Here is a 26,707-nt window from a genome sequence, read left to right as displayed (position 1 = left end):
ATTACTTTCTTTTTATATAGAAAAGGGGATGAAGAGGTTCAACATGCTATCGTGTAAGTATCATATATTTCAAGTTATATGGAAAATATTGCAATGTAATAATGATACGGTGTAATACGGTTGTCAGGTAGGTTAACAGAAGCACGTCAGTAGTAGCTGAATAGCACGCGATTAAACAGCGCGCACTCTACAGGCTGACGGCAATCCTTATTTATTTTTAGCGATTCCCCATATAAAACACTTAAAATCGTGAGTCTGTAAATTATAACAACAACGATGAGCTTCAAGGTGACAGCTTCCGTTTCTGAAGCCGAGAGACACTTACGGGATGTGGTCACTTTGAGTTTTCATAATGGCAAGTTATATACTGGCGCAGATGATGGCAAGATTAAGGTAATTTACCATCGTTTTAATTAAGCCTACTATTGTCGATTATATTTATAACACGATATTACTGTATTTAGAATATAACCTTACAGTATAATTTTTTGAATATTTAAAACCATTTATTGAGGCTAACCGTAAAATCATACACTGGACGCCGAACTTAGCATTCGTTTATAATCGTTAGAATTCACGACGGTTAACTCTGTCGCAGTAATTTGAAATAAATATAATGTTATTGGCAAAATAAAAATGTTTGTCTTCGTAAAAATTTAACCTAAAATCTAATATTAACAACTGCAGCAAGCGAGACGTATGAATCATAAATGTCTATAACGCGTACAATAAGAGCGCTATTTACATAACAAAATACTTACGTATAAGTAAATAGTTGCCAACAGACGTGATTCCAAGTACCGGGCTAATTTTTTCATTTTTACATTAGTGTACAAGAACCGATCTAAGTAAACAATTTTGTAAATAAATTAATAAACCAATGTAAACAAACAATTGTACCGATGTACAAGCAAACTAATGTAAATCGGTCGTGTCTATTGAAGCTCAGTTAAAATTTTTTTTTGCGTAAAACATGCTGTTTAAAACAGAGTTTATATATTTTTGCCAGTTAGCATATTTCTTGTGCATTATTTTTTTTAAATTAAATATAATTTCAAGAATTCTATTAGGTTTTAAATAATGCGAAATTCTAAACTACTATAAAAATATTCTGTACGGGGTAGATTGTGATACGTAACTGACGTATCTGCAGTAGTTTTTTTTGTGAAATCTCGGGTGAAAACCAATAAATTGGGGTAAAAACTCTGTGTTTTATGTTAGACGTACAATAACTTTGTTAAATTGGTAATAAACACATAAAAATTAAAAAAAAAAAAACTTGTAGAGAATTTAATTCTGAACAAAATAGTGCAAGATAAGTTGAATGAAACAAAAAAAAATTAGAAAAACGTATTGTTCGCAATGAGATTTGAGAGGAAATATTCATGTTAGTTAACAATTCACATTAATGAATTAGGTTAGAAACAATCGCCGTCAAAGTTTTGACATTTTAAAACATAACATTTCCACGTTCATTTATATTCTAGAGGAAAATGTTTTATTTAGACGTTTGGACTACATTTCGTTACAATTTTTCGGTCCCTTCTTGAGATATGAATTTTTATTTAAGAGAAGGTAGGCAGGGGGAAAACTGTTTTCGTCCGCTTTAGCGAAATAGGGGACGAACGTTTTTAAACATTAAAAATAGGAAAGCATGTTGTTCCATTACTTAATCAAAAATCTGATGTGAACACGACATGACTTCCTTGCACGCCTATTAAATTATATACACTTTTTTTTACAATCAGAGATTAATAATTATTATTAAATCAATATATTTAAATTCAAAAAAAGTAAAAAAGAAAAAAGAAATGAAGTCGGATTCGAAATGTGTCTTCCTCTGGTAAGATCAAATATTTAATTATTAAAATTTTATTTGGCTATAACTCTGGAACCAATGAAAATAAGCTCCATTTATGATATACGTTAAAAAGCTCTCAATCAGAGCTGATTACTGCAGTTAAGGAAAAGTTTTTTGGACCCCCAAAAATTTTTTGGTGTCAAAAAAAGGTTTTTTTGGACACTTTTGGTCCAGTCGATTGGAATCAATAGGGGAGGTGCATAACTAGATGTTACAACAGTCCTAAATCCAACATTTCAACATTCTAGGGCTAATCATTTTTGAGTTATGCGAGATACATATGTATGTACGTACAGACGTCACGCCGAAACTAGTCAAAATGGATTCAGGGACGGTCAAAATGGATATCTCCGTTGAAATCTGAAAACCGAAATTTTTCGCGATCACAATAATTCCTTTACTTCGTACAAAGAAGCAAAAATGGTGGTTTTATTTATTTTAAATCTGTAAAACTCTAAAAGCTGAATAACTTATGTAACCGAAAAAATAACGATAAATTGAAAGTTTCTAGGACAGACTGAACATTCTATAAAAATAACAACAAAACTTTAATGGTATTCGACTAGTAAACTAGCATTGACTACAAGGTTGTACACCAGGCGTCTTTAAAGCTTAGTTTCTTCGAGAAATACGCGACACTACAGTCTCGTGTATGGAACTATGGTAAAAATATGGCTGCTGCAGTGATTCTTATTTTAGTTGATACGTTTAATATGAATCGGTGATGATTAGCTTCATCTGCAGAAAATGTTTCTTGGTTTTTTCTCCGTAAAACGAAGCATATATGAAAAATAAACGGATGAACGGAATGCATTTTTTACTTTACGGGTGAAACTTTTACACATGCTTACTTTGGAACTGCAAAAAACTATTTAATTGAAACATATAACGAAAAAAACAAAAAGAAAATGAATCTTTATTTTTTTCATTATTGATTAACTCAGTCTTTTCTTTCTCTTTTACTTTTCTGTTAATCATTTCACCTCAACATTCTAGGTATGTTATGAAAAAAGTAATATTAAGTTGAAAAACTGAAAAAGAATGGAAGCGTAAGCACTGAGTTCGTGCATAAACTAACGCTCATGTAATAACTATCAATATCGCGATAAGGTATCCGGCTAAGTAAGCAATTCTATCATTTAATGTGTACCACCTAGTAAAAATGATCATTAGAAAATCTCGCTCATGATTTTGAATTCATGGCAAGAATATCTTAAATGAGATTACTATCTAGACTTCAATTTCTTTCTAGATTTATTTGAATCCAACTAGCAGAAATGTGAATTTCTTTAATGAATTTGTTTAATAATAAATTTAACTGATGTTAAGGAAACTGTATACTAAAATGAATAGTATTTTCTTAAATAACTTTTGGTAACATAGTGTTATATATTTTGAATTTTTGTAGAATTTGTCCAGTAAATGTACGCTGTGATCGGTGTGTCAACCCAAGACCCATATGTGTTGAGTTCATTTCCAGGTATGATGTGGAAGCCCACCGGGTTGGTCTAGTCGTGAACGCGCCTTCCCAAATCGGCTGATTTGGAAGTCGAGAGTTCCAGCGTTCAAGTCCTAGTAAAGTCAGTTATTTTTACACAGATTTGAATACTAGATCGTGGATACCGGTGTTCTTTGGTGGTTGGGTTTCAATTAACCACACATCTCAAGAATAGTCGAACTGAGAATGTACAAGACTACACTTCATTTACACTCACACATATCATCCTCATTCATCCTCTGAAGAATTATCTAAACGGTAGTTACCGGAGGCTAAACAGGAAAAAAAGAAAAGAAAGAAAGGTATGATGTGGAATTTTTACGCCTACCATCTCATCGATCATATCTAATTACGCATGATGGAAGTATAAAAAAAATTGTTTATAATAACGGAGGTTTAATTTTACAATAGTTGCAGTCTAGTAATACTGAACTATTAAATGAAAACGAAGCCGCAAGTAATCCAATTGAACATGCAAAACGTGAAATAAAACCTAAAACATAAAAGTAATAAAAATAAAATAAATGTAATATAACATAATGTTATTGAAAGAAAACATGCAGATTCTGTGTGTTTTCTGAGCACAAACGTAAAAATATTTTCTAGCGTCAATATAACGCTATGTCAAAATAACAGCCAAGAAAAATCGTGCAACGTGGCCAAGGCTAAACAATTCATCGGTCCGTGACCGTAAACTTTGCTTCATTCTGCAGTGGCATATGAACTCCGATGTAAACGATGTGACTGTAAAAAAGGAAAAATATCTTCAGATCTTCTTTATAGACGATGTGTGATTTGGGTAAAAAAAATTGTGTAAGTTATATTGAAAAAGGCACCAAATGAAGTTCCTGTACAAATAAAATCGAATCATCAATCGGTCCGTTTAAAGAAGAGTAACGATTGAACTTAACTTCAGACGCGCTTCCACAATATGAAATTTTTTCACTAACAAACGAGTCTTCAATCGCATCACATTATTCCTAACAGATCCTTACTGCACAGTAATATATATTACCATAATCAACACTAAGGAGGATTTGTCGCTTAATCCGTTTCACAGTGGGCATATCGTAAAGTCGACTGTAGGTATTATGTCGGTACAGGCAGTGGTGCAGATACACAAAAATTTAAAAATTATGATGAAGTAAAATATATGTAACAGCAAGAAGATATATTGAGGCAACATTTAGGTTCTTATTTAGAAGAGTTACAATTCAGCAACACGTCACGTACTACGCTTCATGGAAATCCTTCAAGCCACACTTTGGTCTTCGATCGATTGATCAATAACATTTATATATATCAGAAAACAGTTCAGTTACACAAATAACGAAGCAATCATAATACATTTAAAGAAATGGCCAATCCCCAATCAGCGAGTAACTACTATGGATAGTTGAAATGGAAGAAGCTTAAAGCGATTACAAAGAATAAAATAGCACTAAAGCGGCCAAACAGCAAACAAATTCTACATAAATTTGAGGGAAAAACAAAAATTTATAGAAAAAGACATACGAGTAATATGAGAAAGAGTGAGTAACAGTGCAGTTTCGTATTTTCTCAAATCCTAGTAAAGGCAGTTACGTGTATACAAATTTGAATACAAGATCTTGGATACCGGTGTTCTTTGGTGGTTGGGTTTCAGTTAACCACACATCTCAGTAACGGTCGACCTGAGACTGTACAAACAGAAAAAAGAGTAGATCCAGGTAATAGTCGAGTGGATGAACTCGCACCGTGTGGATGTGTGTTTCCTTTACTCCGCGATTTTCTCATTTTTGGTTGGTTTTTTCGGTAAAGTTTTTGGTACGGACGATTGGGATTGATTGGTGGAATTTTAACGGAACTGTCTTGTGAATTTTTTGATTATCGATTAACGGACTTACCTTTTATTCTGATTTTTATGAGATCTGCCTTATTGTTTCTGGTAATAGAGGCTACTTTCGCTCAATTCAGTGTTCTGCGTGAGCATATAGGTCACGCAGTTGTTTACTGGAGTAAAACAGGCTGTTGACGTCACTACTGACGCAGTTAGGACTTAGAATATTTTCCACAATTCTTGTTGAGTCTAACTATTCTAAGTATCAGTGTTATAGAAGGGAACTTCCTACCTGCAAAACTCTGCTACCCTTCCTTACCAAATCTTCCTCTTCTGGTTCTACACTGATTTCCACCCCCTCTATCTTTTACTTCCCCAAATCCGACCCCGGATTTGGGAAGATATATTTTCCTGATCCCCAACCCTCACGGATCCTCCCTTAAACAAGCCATGTGGATTGTAAAAAAAACGTGATTTTGGACCCCCAACAAGGATCCTGCGTTTGTTTGCGGCTGAAACCTCAATTATAGAGGTGGAATAGCAAAGAATCCCTTCAAGCCCGGCAAGAAGCTTGAGCGATCTCCGGTCAGAAGTGATCATCCCGTCCGAGATACGAAACCTCCAGAAGTTATGGCTACAAAAACGACGGGCACATCTGCAGCCGCACCTGTGGAGCAGAAGGCTGCCTCCAAGCTGAAGCGCCTCACAGTGGTCTCTTCTGATGAGGAGTGCTCATTTCCCGAACTTATGGCTCTCATGACTAGATTAGAGAAACTGGCAGGGGATCTCCAGAAGTGTACAAAACGGAGTACGAAACGGGAGAGTAAAGTCATCAGTAAGAAACTCGGTTTACTAGCTGACGCCACAGCTAGTAAGACTAAGCGAGATGTCACCACCGATGGAGATCTTCATGGTGATGCAGTTGGAGATTCGCCGGGAGGAGGACCTGAGCGAAAATTTAAATAACCACAAATGATACACTGATGAGAAGCTGGTAGGTCTGTTAGCTCATCTCTGGCTATTAACGACCAAGGTCATGGAGTAATCCCCGTCGGGCACGGACGATATAGTCTGCATAATCGATCTGGCGGGACAGTTCGGTCGTGTTACACAAAGCAGACGTACTTTCCTGGCCTCCTCTTTACCCCGGTAGGGCAAGACTAGAAATGGACAGGTGGTCAGGGACAGAGTAGAGAGCTCCATCATTTCAGAGGCATCACCAGTCGGTGGGGTTATATATACAGCCTTCTACGACACGAAGGGGGCGGCAGCGCTGTCATGATTGACCTCCTACGTGCTCTCCGACGGGTTCTCCGAGAGTCAGATGACCTGTATTCCAACTGCTCGGAGACAAAACGGGACACTCCGCAAGGAGGCTGCTGACTTATCTCGCCACAGGTAGGGGTGGTACGGTAAGAGTGCATCTGTTGAAGAAAGAAGATCTGACACCAGGAGGTCTTGTTCCGATCTTGTGCAGTCAATGAAGGATCGAATTACAGCTAGCGAGGTGGTGGACGTGCTATCGGTCAGACGAGAGAACAACGAGGAGGCACAGATTCGTATCAAGAACGTGAAGGATGCCGAATCCCTCAAACAAATTTTATTAACGAAGGCAGAGGATTTACAAGTTAGCCAGAGAGCTAAAACCGACAGGAGTGGTACATCTCAGAGATATAGATGTTACAACAGATGAATAAACCGTTAAAGACAGTGTCATGGCTGTCTTGGGTGCCGGAGAAGAATTTAGGTTGATCTCCCTGCGCCCAGCTTTCGGCTCACCCAAAAGGCCACAACGATTATGTGAGCCGTGGCCTTATCATGCGAGCCGCCAGGCATTTGACAGAAAAGCAAGTGCGCACCGGGTGGGTGCAATGTCGGGCGGACATTCGGGAGGAGGAGACCAGATGTTACAGGTGCTGGGAGGTCGGCCACGTCTCGGCACGATACTCGGGTACTTACCGTACGGGCCTGTGCTTCAACTACGGCAAGCCGGGCCACAGTCGACAGCAGTGTACGGAGAAAGCAGCCAGTATTCTGTGCAGTTTGGAGGACCGCAGGTCAACGAGTGGTGCATGCTCCAAACGGACATGAGAATTATACAACTTAATGCAGACCGATGTCGACAGGCCATCGACAATTGTTGGCAGGAACCCACCAACTAGGTGCAGATTTGTTAGTGATTGCAGAGCCGAACAGGAAAGCTGTTACGGCTGACAAGTGGCTTGTTCATGCGGATACTTTCATCCCTGGTTCTGTAAGATTAAAATTTGCATGTTTTTCTTCTAAACCTTCTTTTTTCGTTGATTTTTTGAAAAGATTCTGGATTTCAAGATCTTTTTCCATCATTATGTTACTTTTCTTTTACGATTTTTATCAGTTATCTAACGATAGAAATTATTCTTCTCTGACTTTAGTAGTAAATTTAAAAGGAGGTCGTTACACGGAGTGGTAATACTTCGGATCTATTGCAATTACATTGCTACTTAGAAAAATTAATTTCATACGCTCTTACAGCAATTTGGTAGTGGGAACAAATATGTTTACTGGTATGATGTATGTCGCAAATTAAATTTTCCAGGATGTAGTTGAAAACATTCAAAATGTCATAGTTTACAAGATTGTACTACCAAAAATAAAGTAATTAAATTTCTAACTAAACTTTATGAAGATTTCTTCAGTAAGTATAGAAAGTACGGGTTAATAAATACTATTCTTTGGTATGGAGATTAAAATGAGGCCACTTGCAAGTTTCGATATCCCACCGAACAGTTTCGGCTGTGCGAATTTATGTTGCGCTGGATAACTCTTACTAAGATCATTATCTGTCCGGGCAGTCTTCGATATGTCACACTGAAATCTAGATTTCATTCGTTTTACGCAGTGTTTAATAAGGCACTGCCTAATTACTAATTAAATTGATAGTGTGTAATTTTTTTGTATTTTACTTAATATTAACTTTCGCTAATCGACGTTACATAGTGCAAACCGATGATAAAATAAAGAACCATGTTTTCGTAAAAGGTAAAACTTTTCAGGTAGAAGATCAATAGCAAAGTAGCTGAAAATGAATTCAGTTTATGAAAACAGTAAATTTACAAAATGTATTAAATGTAGTCGATTTGTTTATACTCATACAACACAATCAGAATCACTTTGCGATAAGCGTACGTACATTCTTCTTTTTCTATTATTTCTATTTCTATCTATTTCTGTTTCTTTTACTATTACTTGAAATTTCATTTTCTTACAGATATGGAGTCCAGATTTGAAACTGCAGTCAGAATTTCAAGCACATTCTGTGAACGTTTACAGCATAGCGGTTACGGACGATACTTTGTACTCCTGTTCTAATGACGGCACTATTCAATCGTGGAGCTTGACCTCTAATGAACCCAAGAAAACTCTACAAAATAACCCGAATATTGAAGTTTTGAAATTACATCTCGCTAACGGGAAATTATATTCTGGAGAAGATAAAGGCAATGTAAGCGTATCGTTTCTATTCTACCACATTTTCCAACAAAATATTTATTACCACATTTTTAAAAATAGTAAATTTTATTGAAGGTCTACCGCATAATAATATAAAATTCGTTGTGAAGTAGTCAGAAGATTAAAATAGGAAATAAAATGCGTAGACATAATAAAATTTGAAAAAGATTGTGTAGAATGATTAATTCTAATGACCGACATAACGAAATTTAAACTTATAACCTCATTTTTGTAAAATTAAAGGAAGTTTTTACCAGTTATCATCAATGATAACTTCAAACATAACCGAATAAACAATTAAGCAAAACATGGAAAGTTAAAATTTGGCTTCTTTTATCATTAGATCAATAAAGCACGTCAAAATTTTTTAAAAATAAATTGATAAAAGACTGACAATGAATTTTCATTACTCGCGCACTAATGAATTTCTAAAAAAAACAGTAAAAGATGTCAACTTTTATTGGTTCTCAAATAACAGAAAATATTAAAAAGAGATTCTAGGTTACGTATAAATAAGTTCAAACCGATGAATAATCCTTATGCCGATTTCAAAACATACAAAATGCGGAATAAAAAAATCTATTCCTAATGATCTAGAACTTCTGAGAATAAAACAAACATTCCATGTAAGTAAATCTCAGGTATTGCCGATGGTGGATCTACCCGCAGTTTTAAAATGTTTTATTATCAGAAAAATAAAGTTAGCTACTTTCCTTATCTAGCATTCTACATTCTTAAGAATAATAAAAAAATCATTTGGAAAGATATGATTTCCTGATGGGATGGCCAGAATTTAACAAACTTTAAACTTTTATAAATCCGTATAAAATATTTGTTTTTAATACAGATATTGAAGTTTTTTGGCCGACGAAACTGAAAACAGTCGAAAATGTTATCATCACTCGTGTAATCTAATATAAACTAATTCACGGCAGTCCTAAAGCAAACACACGATCAAATTTTCTCTACGCATGTAAAGACCTGCGTAGAGTTGGAAATCGGAAACCCCGTAGCTGTAAAAATGGCAGGCGTTCGCCTCTTTTACTCATCTTAACGCGCCTTTCTAAAACATTTCATTGTCAGACTCTTGATCGTTAATAACAGTTTGATTAAATGTTTATGATCTTTTCCTTTAGGTGTCAAGAAATTATTTTTCATTATATTCTTTCGTCTTGTTTGTCTTTTATTTAATTTTATAAATACACTAATTAATATTTTAATTTCATTGTTTGGAAAATAACAAAAAACACACAAGATACCAATGAGCCAAACACTATTTGTATGTTTTAAACGTTCTTTGTTTTGATGATATGTTTTGCATAATTGAATATGTGGATCGTATGTTGGTTATTACAACAATTTAATTAACAATAACTATAATTAACTAATTTCAACAACTAACAATTTTATAAGTACTTATTATCATACTATTTCTATTCCGTCGCCATGAATTTTATTCGTCTCGTGGAACAAGTTGCAAATAAAAACGATGCTGTAGCGTTCTTACACATCCCTCTACACATCAGCGTGTGTAGCATTCTACATATCCCTCGCATATATCAAAGTGATCTGAAATCATTTTGCGTATGGTGCACGTGATCGGTGGTAACAACCGTCAAGTTGTCCCAGGAGGAGCTACAGATGAACCATTACACTAACGTTGACTAGTGCAACTATATGCGTGAGGTTTGTGCTCGCAATATTATAAACAATCTCTTCCTAATATTGGTGGGGGGGGGGGGGGTGGCTTAACAGTTGAAACCGATGGGAGCTTGTTCTCCGGTCGGAAACATTTTGTCGGCCAGTTTCTACCTCAGCAATGGGATTTCGGCGATTTCTGCCGCGAAACCAAGTAATGTTTCCTGGTTGCGTTACAGGACAGAATTGCAATAGCGTTACTAGCAAATAAATATTTTATTGTCTGGAATACAGCCAATATAATTTAGACTTCATAAATAATATAAATTATAATAATACAATTTATTTATCTCGTGATCATACTTTTATTCGGTTTTGGATACCGATGACATGGCCATTTATTCTGAGCGCTCTTGGTTTTAAGCAGTGCTCGAACTTCTCCCCACCTACAGAGTGTATAGATTTTCAGATCACAACCTTTTTTTACTGTAAGCAGGTAAATCTGGCAGGAAGAAACTTTCATCAGGTTGAGCCATCCGCATTTTCTAACTCTACTGGCGTTACAACAGAACTTTGTAACTTCAAACGCGAGTGGCATTACATCGAAAGCAGAAGCGTCTTAGAAAATAAGTTTTGTTTTACCTTTCGTAGGCATATAACAGTTTTCGTTTTATTTATTTTTATGAATTTTGTTTAATATTTTTAAATAATTAAAATGCAACTCACCGAGTTGTACGATAAAGATATTGAGAATTAACAAAACTAATTGGTAATTGGCCTATTAAGTAGCTTAAAATTACTGCATATGGATGTAAGATATAGCCTATTAAATTAGGTTGATTGAGATTAAATTTTTTCAGTACATTTACAACGTAAATCAACAAAAAAATCGATGAATCAAATACTTATTAAATTAAACATTTTTTAAGGATTTGTTTTTTTTTTTAATATTTAACAAAATTATTCATATGAAAATAATTAGTCTCTTAATATTTATCGAAATTTTGCGAAAAAAAATTATCCAAAAATAGGTTGTTTTGATTTGATAATGAATGTAATGAAAGGTATTAAAATTGTTTATCTAGTCAGAATAGATGAATACTGTCAAAAAATATAATCCACCATCTCTTTAGCTGAAATCATCTTTAAAAGTGTTTTATTTACTTCAGTGAGGGTACTGCTAAATAATTTAAAGAGAACTTATGTCGATGTATAAAAAGAAATGATTAATTTAAATCTGATATTTAAGAATGGATTCTATAATAATTGTGATTTTCCATAGCCTAGTATTATCTTATTTTTTGGCCAAGAAAAAAATTGTGAAATATATATTTTTTAACTTTAAAACTGACTGAGGTTTATTTTTTTCAATGTGATGCTTTGACAAGTTGAAAGGCATAATGGATGAACAGGTGAAGTAATTCTTTTCTTTTGTTGAAGGATGACTGTCAGTGATATTTCTAGTTCTTACATGCCAAACTAATAATAAATGTCAGACTTTCATTTTTGTTAAATTATACATAACTAGAAAAATAATTGTAGTTGAATACTCTGTTTTCTTTTACATAAACTGTTATAAATAAATTTAAAGAGAAGATATGAGATTATAAAATAGGTTAAAGTAATATTTTGGGTTTGGCTTGCATGTTACTTCATTTCTCATCAAAACAATGATGACTTTGAAAGACGTTTAGGAAGTAAAATTTAATCTCTGCATCTTGTTAAACAGACTAAACTTACTGTCAGTGTTAAAACTTATTGTCAGTGAACTGTCATGTAGTGAATGTGCAAGTGAAAAATATTCTACAGGTTATTCCAAACTCGAACTATAGGTTTTTCTTTCTGTAATTATATATCTTCAGCTGCATTAGAGTGAAATTATTTCTAGTTCTGAGAATAATTTTTGCAATGGAAATAAATTCTTAAAGTTAAGTTTCCACAAGAAAGTGCAATCAATTTTTAAAAAGTTTTCAGTAAAAAAAATACTATATGAGTTTTGAACCTATCGCTTACCCTTATGTTAAGTTTTTCTCTTGCCTTATTTAATAAGTATTTCATGTAATATTCTATCTATGGTTTCCTTGAAATGTAATTCTACATAATTCTAATTTAATTATCCTTTACTCTATATTCTTATCCATAATTTATTTTCACTTTCTTTAGCTTTAATCTACTTTTTCATCTCAATAAAATTACAGTTTCAAACAATTTTTACATTCTACAATTATATTTGGAAAATCTTTGTTCAGTATTATGTATTCATACTTTTAAAATTTAGTCTTGACCCATGAATATCTTATCATTTTTTGTTTTTTAAAATGGTTTTCTACAACTACTGGTTCATAATCACAAAGAATTCTTTAAGTCTATCCTACACTCCTTAACTATTATTTCTTCCCTTTCTTCAAAACTATGGTATTCCTGTCCCCCAGAAGATTGTGTATTTCTTAATACTCGATCATATATTCTTTTTCTTAATTTAGAAGAAAAAACTTTTTTCCTTCATTTATTATTTTTCTTATTTTCTTCATTCTCTACTGAGGAGTGAAATACAAATCCATAATATCGTCTTCAATTATGAATCAAACCTGACCAAAATAATTCTCAATATTATTAAAGAATTGAGCACATTTATCCTGGAACTTCATTATACATTTCTAATTCTCCAATATGTTCAGCTAATTAAAAAATGTATCTTACTCCTATTCTTCATTGCTTCAGACTCTTCTTCTTAAGATCATTTATTTTTTATTTAGTAAAATAAATCGTAGGGATTTTAAAGAAGCATAGGAAAAGTTTGAAAAATTTGCAACTAACATGTCAAAAATGATGTGCAATTATTTTTCACTACCAAATCTAATTCTAATATATTCTATTAGATACATATTTTATTACAATACAATCTAATACCTAAGTTTATGAAGAAAAGATTTGTAATTTGAATAAAACTCATTATCCATCAAAGATATTTTCAAAAACCTTTTGAAAGATTTTTATCTACAATTTTTTACATTTTACTTTCCTTTAAAGTATAAGATATAAGGGGAAAGTATGGAGATCATGTGAAAAATGGGATATTGGATTTTTTACAAATTTTAATATTTTGGGATCCAACTAGTTCATCTAGACCAAAAAGTATGTGCAAATATATATATGCAAGAAGTATGTACATATGTGTGTTCCACTGCTTTTGGCCTTATATTCAGGATTGACTAAAATGCCTTCAAATTGGGCTCAGATATTTCTTATATTTTCATATTTCATTGATCATATTACATTTTTTTCAAAATTCATTAAGGTGGTGGGAGGTATCGTGAAAAAATCAATTTCTATTTTTTTCAGAGGAATCTTAGAGAAAACTGTATTAAAGCAAATTTTTTACCTATAATGTATACATAAATAATAAAAATCAATTTTTTTAAGATGATTAATTTGCCACACAATCATAAATCTTGGATGTGCATATATGTTATAGAAATATGAAATAATAAAATTCGGAAGTTCGGTAGTGTGAGAAAAGTAATATACCATGGAACTAGGCAGATTAATAGACTAATTTCATGACAGTAAAAATTGATAATGTATATGTTTATCTTAAATTGAGCTATTAATTTACAGATATATAAAAGTGTATACCAAAAGAAAAGTTAAATTAAAAAAAAAACTACGGTTTTAATCTTTCCTAGTAAAATTAATGTTTCAGTTAGAGAACATTATTTCTAAAGGCAAAATAACACTAAAATAAATTGACATCATTACATTAAACTAATTAGATATTTTGTTTGCTCCTAAGGTACGTGTCTGGGAAAATGATGAACAAATTGCAATGTATGAGATGGGTGAAGAAGTTTGGGATTTATTGGTCCATGGAAATTTGCTTTTCACAGCTAGGAATCTGGATGTCAACATAACTGAAATGGTAGCAGGTAAAATGGTTCAACTATCGAACATATTTACTGATTTTATAGTTTATAGTACTATTATTATTAACTACCATTAAGAAGTATAGAACTATTACACCTCTATCAAACTAGGCAATAAAATTTATTTTTTCATAACTCAACATACTACTGCGTCTCATACTAAGTATGAGAAAGAGCACTTGCATATGAAAAAAATATGTACCCACTTATAGATTTTCTCACTAGTTTATTTAAAATAAAAAAAATTCTTTCCAGAAACAATTACCTACTTTGTCAATTAGTTAAAAAAAAAAAAAAAATACTAATTAAGAAAATAATGAATAAATTCTGACTTTTCTACACTTCTATTTAAAATGTACAAATAATATATGTTAAATAATTTTCATGAATTTCTTGTAAGTTTTTTGATAGTACTTATTTAATTTATTTAATATCCTTAGTATCTTCGTGTATTTAATTTATTATTATTTTATGTATTTATTATTTTTTTTAATGAACTTTAATTAACAGCTATTTTTTCATTTTATTAATAATTATGTATTTTGTGATGCTGATCTTATCAAGGTTTTACTACTATGTTAAGAGTTTATTGAAATTTGGGAGAAAAGATTACCTGCATACAGTTCATAAAAATTTAACTTAATATTTAAAACTTAAGTTGGGTTTACATCTAGACCCAAATGATTACATGAGGCAAAATATATTATTTTAAAAATTAATTAACAATAATAGTGACTCCAACAAAATTGTCCTAAAATTTTATTAATTTTCAATTTCTCTTAAAAATTTCAGTTTTTGGTATCAGGTATAAATAATAAATAACCAAGGTAATAAACAACTAATAATAATTTACTAACTTTAAATTTGATGCTGACTTAAAAAAATTAAAATTTTAACAAGAATTGAAAAAGTATGATGATTTTTTTTTGACCAGTTTTTAGAGACAGTTTTATCATTATTTTCTAATTTATTAAGTTTTTTATTTTTTATTTTAGATTGTTTTATTTTTAAAATGGGTAGGCATACAAAAACTACAGCCTGCATGAAAAAAATTAACAGCAAATGAAAGTGCAATAATTTTTATAAAAGACATTTAGCAGTTATATTAACTTAATAAAATTGAAAAATTGATGTGGACACTACATGACTTCCTTGTGCACCTATTAAATTACAAACACACATTTTTTGTTGGACTTCATTTAAACTTTCATTTCATTTGAAAGTGAGATACAATCCTCCAATTCTTTAATAAAAAGTGTGGTGGACACCACACTGCATCACATTTTTTTGTGGTGTCCGTATCAGCATTTTATATTAGTTTATAAATTAATTTTGTTTCATGTCACTCAAGTAGTTATGTGATATAAGCGAGAATGTGTCTTATCCGTAACCATGCACACATTGGTTCAAATCCAACTTCATATACATTTATTTTTTTTAATTTAAATATATTGATTTATTAATAATTATTAACCTCTGTAAAAAATTTTGAATTAAAATGAAAAGTACATAAAATTTTATTTCACTGAAACTTTTGTTTTTTTCATATTCTCTTTTTATTGTTATTGAATCATTATTTATTGTAACTTTTTTTTTACAATCAGAGATTAATAATTACTAATAAATCAATACATTTAAATTAAAAATAAAAAATAAAAAAATATATATATGTACATGAAGTCGGATTTGAACCGATGTGCCTTCCCCTTGTAAGACCCAAATATTTCATTAATTAAAATTTTATTTGGCTGTGAGTCTGGAATCAATGATATATCATAAATATTACTTATGATATATCCTTGAAAAGCTCTCAGTGAGGCTTATTACTGCAGTTAAGAAAAAGTGCAAATCCAAATTTTTTGGATTTTGGGCTTTTTGGACACTTTTGGTCCAGTCGATTGCAATCAAAAAGGGAGGTGTACAACTAGATGTTACAGCAGTCCTAAATCCAAAATTTCAACATTCTACAGCTAATCATTTTTGAGTTATGGGAGATACATACATATGTACATGCAGACATCATGCCGAAAATAGTCAAGATGGATTCAGGGATGGTCAAAATGCATATTTCCATTCTCCACCATTCAATCTGAAAACAGAAATTTTTCATGACCACAATACTTCCTTTACTTCATACAAGGAAGTAAAGAAAGAGGTTCTTAACAATAAATTTAATATTATGTTTTTACATTAGGAGTATAGAAGAATTAAAACGGTTTTGGTAGGAATTTAAAGATTCAGCTCTAATAATGGCTAATCATTTAGCAGCTGATGCCAAATAATCAAGAAAAAATATTCATAATAGTATTAAGATTATTTATTGTTGAGTTGGTTAAGTTGTTTTGCATAATTGAATATATTCACTGTGTTACAGAATGTATAACTAATGCCTAATGTAACGTACTTATACAAATATTATAACAAAAAATGTTGATTATTTTGTGATTATATGGCAATATATAATTTTAATACAATAACTTAAAGTATTATAATAATTGCTTGATTTTTTAGGAAAAGGTAGCCAGTATACATCTCGAGGTGTGATAGAAGGTCGAAGTCCAGTTCGTCTAGTAGGAGATAAGATATGCTTTATGAGTCGCTGTGGACGTAACATCTTAGTTCATGATACAACATTAGCATCAAAGTTTAAAAAATTGGCAGTTATCAAGGTAATAAAAAAATGTCTCCGCTATAGAGTTAACAGTACAAATTGAACAAAATACTTTTGAAAGCAACTTGTTTAAATAACTGATGGATCTGTATGTATGTATGTATTGTTAATAACATTTATATGATGGATATTTTGTAAGGAATATATTATACCATTCTATATTTGGTTTACAGGGTCATGAAATGATAGTTAATGCTTTGTGTGTTGCGGAAGAGCCACAGCTGTCACTTTATAGTGGTGGTTATGACAACACTTTGAAAGGCTGGGATATTTCTACTGAAAAATGCATTGGTAGTCTTGATTTAGGCGTCTGCATCAATGCTCTCTGTGCTGGTCCAAAAGGAGAGATATATGTGGCAAGTGCTAATGGTCACTTAGCTAGAATTGACAAGAACTAATTATTTAAACAATAGAGTTTAACATTCACTTTCTCTTTTGTCATCTTTTTTAAAATTTTAAATACCAGTTCTAATTTTTGCAAATGCTTCACAGTAAATAAATAATAACAAAACAAAACTCACTAACAATTAAATAGCATGTTGTATTTAAATATGTGTATACTTTTAGTAAAATGCAGTTATTAAATAATATCACAGCAATAATTTATTAATATTCTTTTACAGAAGTAACTGGTATTGTTCTACTATGTGAACATCATTTTGATTTTTTCCTGCTGAAAGATGTAATGATTGATTGCTCTTTGTTATATAACATACCATTAAAGAGTGTTGTTGAATAGTATTTATAAATATTCTGTCCTCTGCACAATTTTAATAATGTTTGGTTTAACACTAAAGTATTAACCAAATTTACACTGAACATTATATAAAGAACCATGACCAAGGAATTTGTAGTTATTTCTTATATTACATTGATTACTACTACTTTAAGTAAACTACTGCACAGGTATTAAGTAAGTTATATATAGAGAATCCCTTACATGAAATTGCAGGATGAAAATATAGACAAAATAGGTTGTGGGTAGCTTTGTCTCCTTTACTTTTAATTGTGTTACATCTTATTTGCAATGGTCTATATAAAGTTTCAATACACATGAGATAGCTTTTCTCTCTCAGCTTATCAGTATCTATTTTAAAAAGTCTCTGTGGTAACGAGTGATCAGAATTAAGATTTATAAAATCAATAGTGACTTCTGTGAAGGTGTTCAAGTCAGGTAAAATATACATCTTATAAGAGACAGAAAAACTAATAATCAGAATCTTTGTTTGATAATACTAATAGCATCAGATCTTTACATTTACATGTAATAAACTACATATTTAGAAAAATGTGTAGTTTTACATTTTAAGAAAAATGTGGAATTCAAACATCTGAAAATTAATCATAACTGTTTAAGAATGTATAAAACCAATCTGATGTAATTGGATGGATACTGTATTGCAATCATTCTGATAATAAATGGAATCTATTAATAGTTCATATTTAACCCTTAGATCTTTGTTCAATTGAATAAAAAAAAAATCACTTAATTTTTTATGTTAATATTTATAAATATATTCATTAATACTTAAATTTTTTATTTTAAATTACTGTTACCAATTTATTTATGCATTATAATCGAAATAAAGTTATGTTTTAATTTACAGATATTGTACATCAATAACTACATTTTAATTTCTAAATGCAAATTACTTTACCCTGATAATCAAGCCAAAGATTTTAAAGTTTTATTCCTCTCTTCCTCTTTGATACTTAAATAATCCATTCCTGTCTTGGTTATCCACAGCCCATTCTGGCAAATAAGGTTTATTATTTTTTAATTTTAATGAGGAAGAGTTTCTCAAAAAATAATCTATTACATTACTAATTAAGAGTTTGCTTTACTGCTCTAGAAAACAGTTTGTATTGTACGAGGGTTATTTTTTTTCAAGGTCCGATCGGTCACGAAATTAAAACCACAGTGAAAATAAAAAATTTTTATTTGTAACAAGTACTTACATAGTTACACTATTTCTCTACATAGTCGCCACTCCGATTTAGACATTTGTTGTAGCGTGGTACCAACTTTCCAATACCCTCGTCGTAGAACAGAGCCGCCTGTGTTCCGAAGCATCTTAGGAACCCATCTCGCACACAATTTGCGGTACTGAAGTCTTTCACTCACAATGGTGTAGAGAGCTGACCTTGAAATTTCAGGAAACGAATCACTCAATACAGAAATTGAGATATTTTCGAATTGCCTCGTCCACTCGCTCAACGAGATCATCGGTTGACACTCGCTTCCTTCCCTGGCCGCCTGCATCATGAACATCTGTACGTCCTGTTTTAAAGTTCTTGCACCATTGTCGCACTTTGCTGTCACTCATTGAAGTTTCACCGTACACATTACTTACACATTCGTCGATGAATTTCAGCTGCATTACACCCGTCAGCCTGAAGAAATCGAATTACCGCACGCACTTCACACTTGGCGGGAGATGCTATTGTTGTAGACATGTTTACGTGCTAGCTACGTGTTCAGAACTAAACGAAGTGACGTGGCGTGATTGAAGGCCATACTATAGACGCTGCGCAACACATATGCGCAAAGGTACATCCGATTTTTCCGCGGGTTTTTATTTCGCAACCAATCGGACCATAAAAAAATAACCCTAGTAGTACTGTTGTTTATAGAACATGAATGTGTATATTAAACATACTCAAAGTTATACTTTACGGTAGAATATGAATAGAATAAGGTATGTTTAAATACCATAACTGTTAAAAGTACTTTAATTATAAACTCTTTGCATAAAAAAGTAACTCTCAATATCACATAATTATCTTAAATTCAAAACTCATTAATTATCTTAAAAACAAAACAGTATGTTGATAAAGAAAAAGAGCCGGCCTCTGTTTGGATACCACCAATGGAAATGCCTCAGTAGACATTTACATCGGTGATTTAACACTCAGCCTCTTTGCCTTGGCTGCAGGCTTCTTTTGGACATCTCTTATATCCTACTTCGTTACACTCAGAACTAGCTAACTGAGTTCATGAAAGCGCAAACCCTGCGTCTGCTCAGTACTTTAATTAACTAAGTTTGAATGACTGTAAATATCATATCTTTGTGTAACAACTAAATTTCAGCATAAAATTCATACCGCACAAATCGCAACAACAGTAATTTAGACCAGATTTGCCCTTAACAAATACACAATGTAATAAATTAACTTTGACTGGACTCTGGTCTGGTCCACCGGGAACGAGGAGAGACCTGCCGCTTCCCATTGTAGCCCCATCGCAGTTTTCTACAAATAACATCAAATTGGTCCGTTGTCGGGAGTGTGGATATCACACTACCGATCACGACCTCTGCTAATCACTTTAGATAAATCTAACTGGAGCTCGATGTCAAATGCGCCTACCTCCGGCCAACAAACTGCCCAGACGGCTCCCCAGCCATCCGGGATACTACAATAAAATAATCAAACCCCTTAGCAAATCAACGCAAGAAAAGAAAACAAGGAACTAGTGCCTCATAGAATACAATGACCAGCGGTTTCAGTAACCGCGGAAGAAAGTCTCTCTGTCAGGTTCTCTCACAAAGATCGTCCAGACTTCGGTCAAAGACCGAAGCCTGAATATTAGAAAATCTGGGTCAGTTCGTCATTCCGTGCAGAAAGCGCATCTGATAAACAGAGACTTGAGCTTTACATCGAATTAGCCGCTATCATCCATGACCTCACTGTGTCAAAGAAGCGATTTGGCATTCGCATCAACACCTAAACTATCTAATGACGTTTTGCACAGAATGACGGACTTACTATCACGTCCAACAAAGAATCTATTCCAATCTCGGAACATGGCAGATAACCCTTACCAACACTCAGGTGCTGCACTAAAAACAACACTGAGACTCCGTTGTTTGACAATCTCACCTAACTCTAGTTGGACAACACGCCACCGAGAACTCAATTAAACATACCTAACCATCCAAGTAATTGAAATACACTTCTACTATACGTAAATAACAGCCACAATCCTTACTATTCATCAAGTGTTCTTTGCATAACCTTTTTACAATTAACGCAGGTGGGGGTCTCAGCCTTTTGCGGACAGTCTTCACGGTTGTGGCCTTCCTCGCCATAATACGCGCGGACCGACGCGTACTTTCAGAATTAGGGCCTATGGCCAAAGCGAAAATACTTGAAACACTTCTGCACGCACGTCAGTATACTCCTTTCCGCGACAGGATGTGAAATCAACATACAACATTCCCTCTGAAACAAATGTTTTAAAGAGACCAGCGCCTAGTTCGAAAACTCCGTTATATTGCTGGGCATCACACTTGTCTGTCTTGAAAAACATCCAACACTCATGCCTAAAAACGGCCTTCTCCATATCGGTCGGTGTTCTGTTCCCGGATAAGGAACCGAACCTTTTTATCAGATGCGCGTCGGTCAATGTCACAGACATTGACCCGGAGCCTACGTTTCCTCTTAGGATCGACTTTCACCTCCAACTTTTCAACTTCAGGAAACTCCATGATGACTCAGACAGTCTCTCTGTCATTCTGTCATTTACAACAACTACCAATCCTCTGCTGATCTCTTTGATATCCCTAATTTTAAAGTCCTTGTTGCTACGAAGGGCAACTTGAAAGTCCTCCTTGAGTTGCCTACTAGTCTTATTAGTCCCCTCAGCATTGTTTACGAAGGTAACCTCGGGCTGTTTCTTTCATTGGCCAGCGTCATGTTTGCCTCGCACAACTTCAGAATAGCGCCTCGGTGTCGCTGGGGCCGGAACGGGTGCCAGAAGGCACCCGTTCGGCGTTACCCATTCAATGTGATTCTTGTTGTTGTAATGATTCAATGCGACTTCACTCCACAATGTGATTCTTGGATTCTCCATAGACTACCTCAACGAAAATTAAATTACTGAAGGGTGCACTATGCAGAATTTTCAAATCTATCGCAGAGGATTACAACAAAATTCCTAAATTCCTATCAACTACCATAATTCTACAAAATGTTCAGGCACTGTAACACTCATGCAGAAAAGTCAATCATGGTTTAGACTTTGACTTGAGGAGATGTGGATACTACACAAAAGTTGATGTGGTATTTTATAACATTGTCATTTTAACATATTTGTTAATTCCGCTATTGATTTTGTATACTCCCCAAATAATTCTGCTAGCAATAAATTTAGCTGGTTTTGTGCAAGTGTTGTTGATGATTGCTACAAATGAAACTGAAAAAATTGTTATACAAATAGTAAGAACTTTCTGATATTAAGTTTGATATTATTTGTAATTTAAAATAAAATGATAGAGTTGATTCATCATTTGTAGATAACATTTGATATCTCCATAAATCATCATGATGAAATGAGGTTTACACTTTTATAAAAGTACTAAAAACTAGGCCTCTGTTTCTAAATACATGGAAGTATCCTTTTAGAAGAACTTTTCAAGAAGAGACCAATCTTGCCTCTTCTTCAAAGTTGTTGCTCAAAAGTGTTGTTGTTGATGGTATTCTTAAATAGTCATGAAACCTTTTATACACACAGTTTTTCTAAAAAGTTCCCGAACTAAATTTATGTAGTCGATACAAGTACCACCATCTATCGGACAACTAAGGAACTATGTAGTATGATGCCTGATGAGTGTGTGTACAAAATTTCATCACGTTTCGTCACTCCAGTCTCGAGTTATATTTGGCCGCGAACATTGTGTTCATGTGACCTTGTGAGAACTCGAGACATGGATCAGAGAAGCGCGATAAAATTTTGTGTTTGACATCAAAAATTTTTCGTTGAAACTTATTCTATGATACAACAATGTTAATTAAAGACGGTAGAGAGTCGTTGGATGACGACGAACGAAGTGGGAGGCCATCAACGGTTGTTCCCGATGAAAACGTGAAATTGCGCGCGCAACCAATCAAACCGTGAATTCTAAATTCTATTTGCAGTAATGAAACGTCTGATGGGTCGCATTCATTGAATCCGACTGAATACCGGGATCCGGGCAGTTGGATTCTCTTGTACGACAATGCCTCGCCACACATGTTAACAGTTTTAACACGTTATTACGTCGCAAATCAAATCACCATCTTATCACACCCGCCCTATTCACCCGACTTGGCTCCAGCAGAATATTTTTTGTTGCCGAAACTCAAGTTGAAGATGAAAGGTCGCTTTTTTGACGACATTCCGACCAACCAAAGGGCTTGCACCGAACAGTTGAAGGCGATCCCACAAAGTGATTTCTTCAGAGCATTTAACTAGCTCTACCGGCGCTGCAACGAGTGTATAACTAGAGAAGGGTTCTATTTAGAGGGCTGATGCGAGTAAATTCGTTTATTTTTAAATCTGTATTTTTATTTAATTTAGTTCGGAAAGTTTTCAGACATACTGTGTATGTTATTGAACAGTATATTTAATTTTTGTTATGTTTATAAACTTCACATTATTCAAGTGTGTAACATTTACACTATCAGTGAAAATGTTATTAATTTAAATGTTATAACTATCTTTGTAGGGTGTGACTACTTCTAAGTGATTTGTAAAGGTTGATTTTGATGTGATAGGGTTTAGTATTTATATTCTTTGTATCTGTAGGTAAATTTTCATCTTGTTTATTGATTGCATTTAGAGATGTCACTACTTTTTAATTTTGACAAACCAAATGAAAATTCTTCTTCAGATACAAAGAACATGTCAAAATGATTTTGAAGTTCAGAACAATACAAAATTTACAAACACTCTAAATCTGAAACACAAAACAGATCAAAAGTATAATTTAAACATATACAAAATAAAAATAAATATATCCTAGTGTGTTATGGAGAAATTAATAGTGTGTATAAATTTATAGTGTGTTATAATAAGTATGTTACAGGAATCATTGATATTGCCTTGTCTGCAATGCCACTAAGGAAGAGACTGAATTGTAATTTTGAAAAGATTTTCTGTAAGCATATTTTCAGGAATCCAGACTGCCATGATTTTTATTATTTTACAAAAGAATTGTGGTTAATAATAAAAACCTCCTTTAAATTAAAAAAGTTTTTAGCATTAATTCATTTATTCATATTATCAAACTGTAACAAGATGAAGTGCATCATACGTTTATTAAAAATAATGTTTCACTCTTAAATAATGCTCTTGAAATAATTTTTAGTACTCTGAGAAGGCTTATAAATTCATAAATGGTTTGAATATAGAATATTCAGTGATTGAATGTTTTGGCACAGAGATTGAAAGCCTATGTACTAGCATTTTGCATGCATTGACTTCTGTTATGAAAGCAAATTAAAAAACATTGTCATTTTCTATGTCTTTTGTGGTATAGTAATATATAAAAACAGGTTTCATAAAGTTACTGTAGCATTTGAAATTTTTGAGTTTTATTCTAAATTATATATTAATGTTGTGTTCTAGACTTACTTCCTGTTGTATAGCAACTAATAATTGTAGAATCATTCATGAATTATACTATTGTGCTATTTATGAATCATAAACACAACAAGCAATTCTAGGAATTTCATTTACTTATTTTTAATCTAATCTAATCATTGCGCTATGAAGAATTATGTCTCACATTGCTTGTTATTATGTTCTAGAAGTGGTTATTATAGAAACATTTATTAAAGTGTATATTTTACTGAATGAAGTGAACAGCTGTTAGTGATTTATTTGTTGAGTTGTTTTGATTTAATGCTTTAAATGAAATTTAGTCATTTAAATTTTTAATATTTCAATATTGTTATTTTTTTTTAAATGCCCAAGTTAGGAGGAAGAGATACAATAGTTCTTCATAGTCAGGTGAGGGAGATTCACTAGATTGTGGATACCGGTGTTCTTTAGTGGTTGGGTTTTCAATTAACCACACTTCTCAGGAATGGTTAACATGGGACTGTACAAGACTACACTTCATTTACATACATCCACATCATCCTTACTCATCCTCTGAAGTAATACCTTATGGTGGTTCCAAAGTCTAAACAGAAAAAGAAAGGTGAGGGAAACTGTATTCAATGTTTACAATTTCTTTTCACAAAATGATGCCGGAACCGAAATAGTGAGGAAAACTGAAGTGTTGAATACGGTTCTTCAAGCGACAAAAGTATCAAAACGAACGGTCTGAAGAATTATAGCTAACGAACACTGATAGCTATCAGTGTTCGTTATGCCGAGAAAACATGTAAATCGCTCCAGTACTATGTACAGTTTAGAATCATTTGACATGAAACATCGTCTGAAATAAAAAATATGGATTATGAATTGATGACGTTAAATTTTTTATTATTTAAAATATAGCTAATTTATTAATTCTGAATGATTTGAAAGGAGAATGGTAATTAAAAATGGCAATTCTCTCTTGTTGAAATCATAGGCATTTTATTCATAGTGTATATTAACTGATTAATGTATATGATATTCTGGAACAGAGCAAAGGTTCCTTGTTTGTGTAATGAATGTATTTTTAGTTTATTACTGATCACCCTGCCACAATAAATTGTTAACTAGAAACCAGCAGCAGAATAGCAGAAATCGTATACACTATACACAATGCATAAAAGAGCTTTTAAAAGAATGGTCTTCTCAAACAAAGTAAATAGTTATAATAGGTATAAATAAATATTTAATCAATGAAACATTTTCTGTTATTTTTTTTCTAAATATTGTAAGTAAATTTTCTAAAGATTAATATTATACGAGTATAGCAGTTATTTATTTAAAACACCTTAATAAGAAACCAGAAAATTGACTACTGTTATGTTGATTTGATTTAGTACAACTTAGTCCAGTAAAATGCTAAAACCATATAATAATATTTTTAAATAATACTAATTTATTAATAAATAATATTATTATTTAAAATTAAACTTCTGAAACTACAAACTGATCCTAATTTCATAAAAATTTTCTTTAATAATTTGCTCAGTCATCATTGCAAGTCTTCTATGTCATACGACGTACAAAATGAAGAGAACAATTGAGATCCAACACACTTTTTAACGATATTCTGAATACTGGTCTGTCTAAGTAAAAAAGATGCCAATAGTATCATCAGCTAATGTCAATATGATAACAGAAATACCACGTATTTCTGTTCTCATACTAACATTACTATTCAGTGACTGCATTGAAGGTAGTCACAAAAATATCTTAAAATCTTTTCTAGTATTTATTAAAGATACGTTATGCTATAAAATTTGATTACTGAAATAAACTGAAAAAGATTACTTTTAAAAACAGTTTATAAAAATTTCACTTAAAATCTAAACCTAGATAGCAGCCATATTAATTGTTAAATAATCAACATCAAATGTTAAGGAGAATGCACATATAAAAGATTAAGTAAATTAATAAGAGAAAAAAAAACAGATAATAAACCATATACATTTATGAAGAGTAATTAAAACAAGTGTACTCTTAAGTAAGTATTTTTAACAGGGTTTTAAAATAAGCATTAAAATGTAAATGTAAAAAATTCAAACAACTGCCATTTTGGGTAATCCCAAAACAAACGGTAAATTTATCTTAAAACATCTAAAGGAGGGGGATAACTATTTAATATTACAATGGCAGAAAACTTTCACAAATGGTTTTTTAATAAATTTCAAATTCAAAAAAGGCTATAAGATGTTGGTCCCCATCACTGACAATAACAAAGTTTCAGGATCATTGTTCATGAAGTTAGTTTTTCAAACTATCTATTTCTGTTTATTATGTACACTTTTTTAAAATGCAATTTTTAATAAACTAATTTTGTAACCTACCTTTTTCTTGATAATGCTGCACTACAGCTGATTTTTCTGGTTTTCTATACAACTAATGAAGCAAATGCTC

The 26,707-nt window shown here is 32.4% G+C and overlaps 1 protein-coding gene across 1 annotated transcript; it reads left to right on the top strand.

Moving 5' to 3' along the window:
• The first annotated feature begins 222 nt into the window (after positions 1 to 222).
• On the top strand, positions 223 to 18,501 carry LOC142331033 (uncharacterized). Its single transcript, XM_075376632.1, has 5 exons — positions 223 to 393; positions 8,429 to 8,662; positions 14,102 to 14,234; positions 16,743 to 16,900; positions 17,076 to 18,501. The coding sequence occupies exons 1-5, from the start codon at positions 277 to 279 to the stop codon at positions 17,298 to 17,300; spliced, it is 867 nt and encodes a 288-aa protein (XP_075232747.1). The 5' UTR covers positions 223 to 276; the 3' UTR covers positions 17,301 to 18,501.
• The last annotated feature ends 8,206 nt before the right edge of the window (positions 18,502 to 26,707 follow it).

This window comes from Lycorma delicatula, chromosome 1 (genome assembly GCF_047948215.1).
Source record: "Lycorma delicatula isolate Av1 chromosome 1, ASM4794821v1, whole genome shotgun sequence".
NCBI classification, from domain to species: Eukaryota; Metazoa; Arthropoda; class Insecta; order Hemiptera; family Fulgoridae; genus Lycorma; species Lycorma delicatula.
The sequence above is the reverse complement of the archived record's forward strand: the minus strand, read 5'-3'. Positions and strand labels throughout refer to the sequence as shown.

Coding starts and splice junctions, on each gene's coding strand:
- LOC142331033 (XM_075376632.1), top strand. CDS start 277: ATGAGCTTCAAGGTGACAGCTTCCGTTTCTGAAGCCGAGAGACACTTA. Junction 394..8,428: donor CAGATGATGGCAAGATTAAG/GTAATTTACCAT, acceptor ATTTTCTTACAG/ATATGGAGTCCAGATTTGAA. Junction 14,235..16,742: donor CATAACTGAAATGGTAGCAG/GTAAAATGGTTC, acceptor TTGATTTTTTAG/GAAAAGGTAGCCAGTATACA.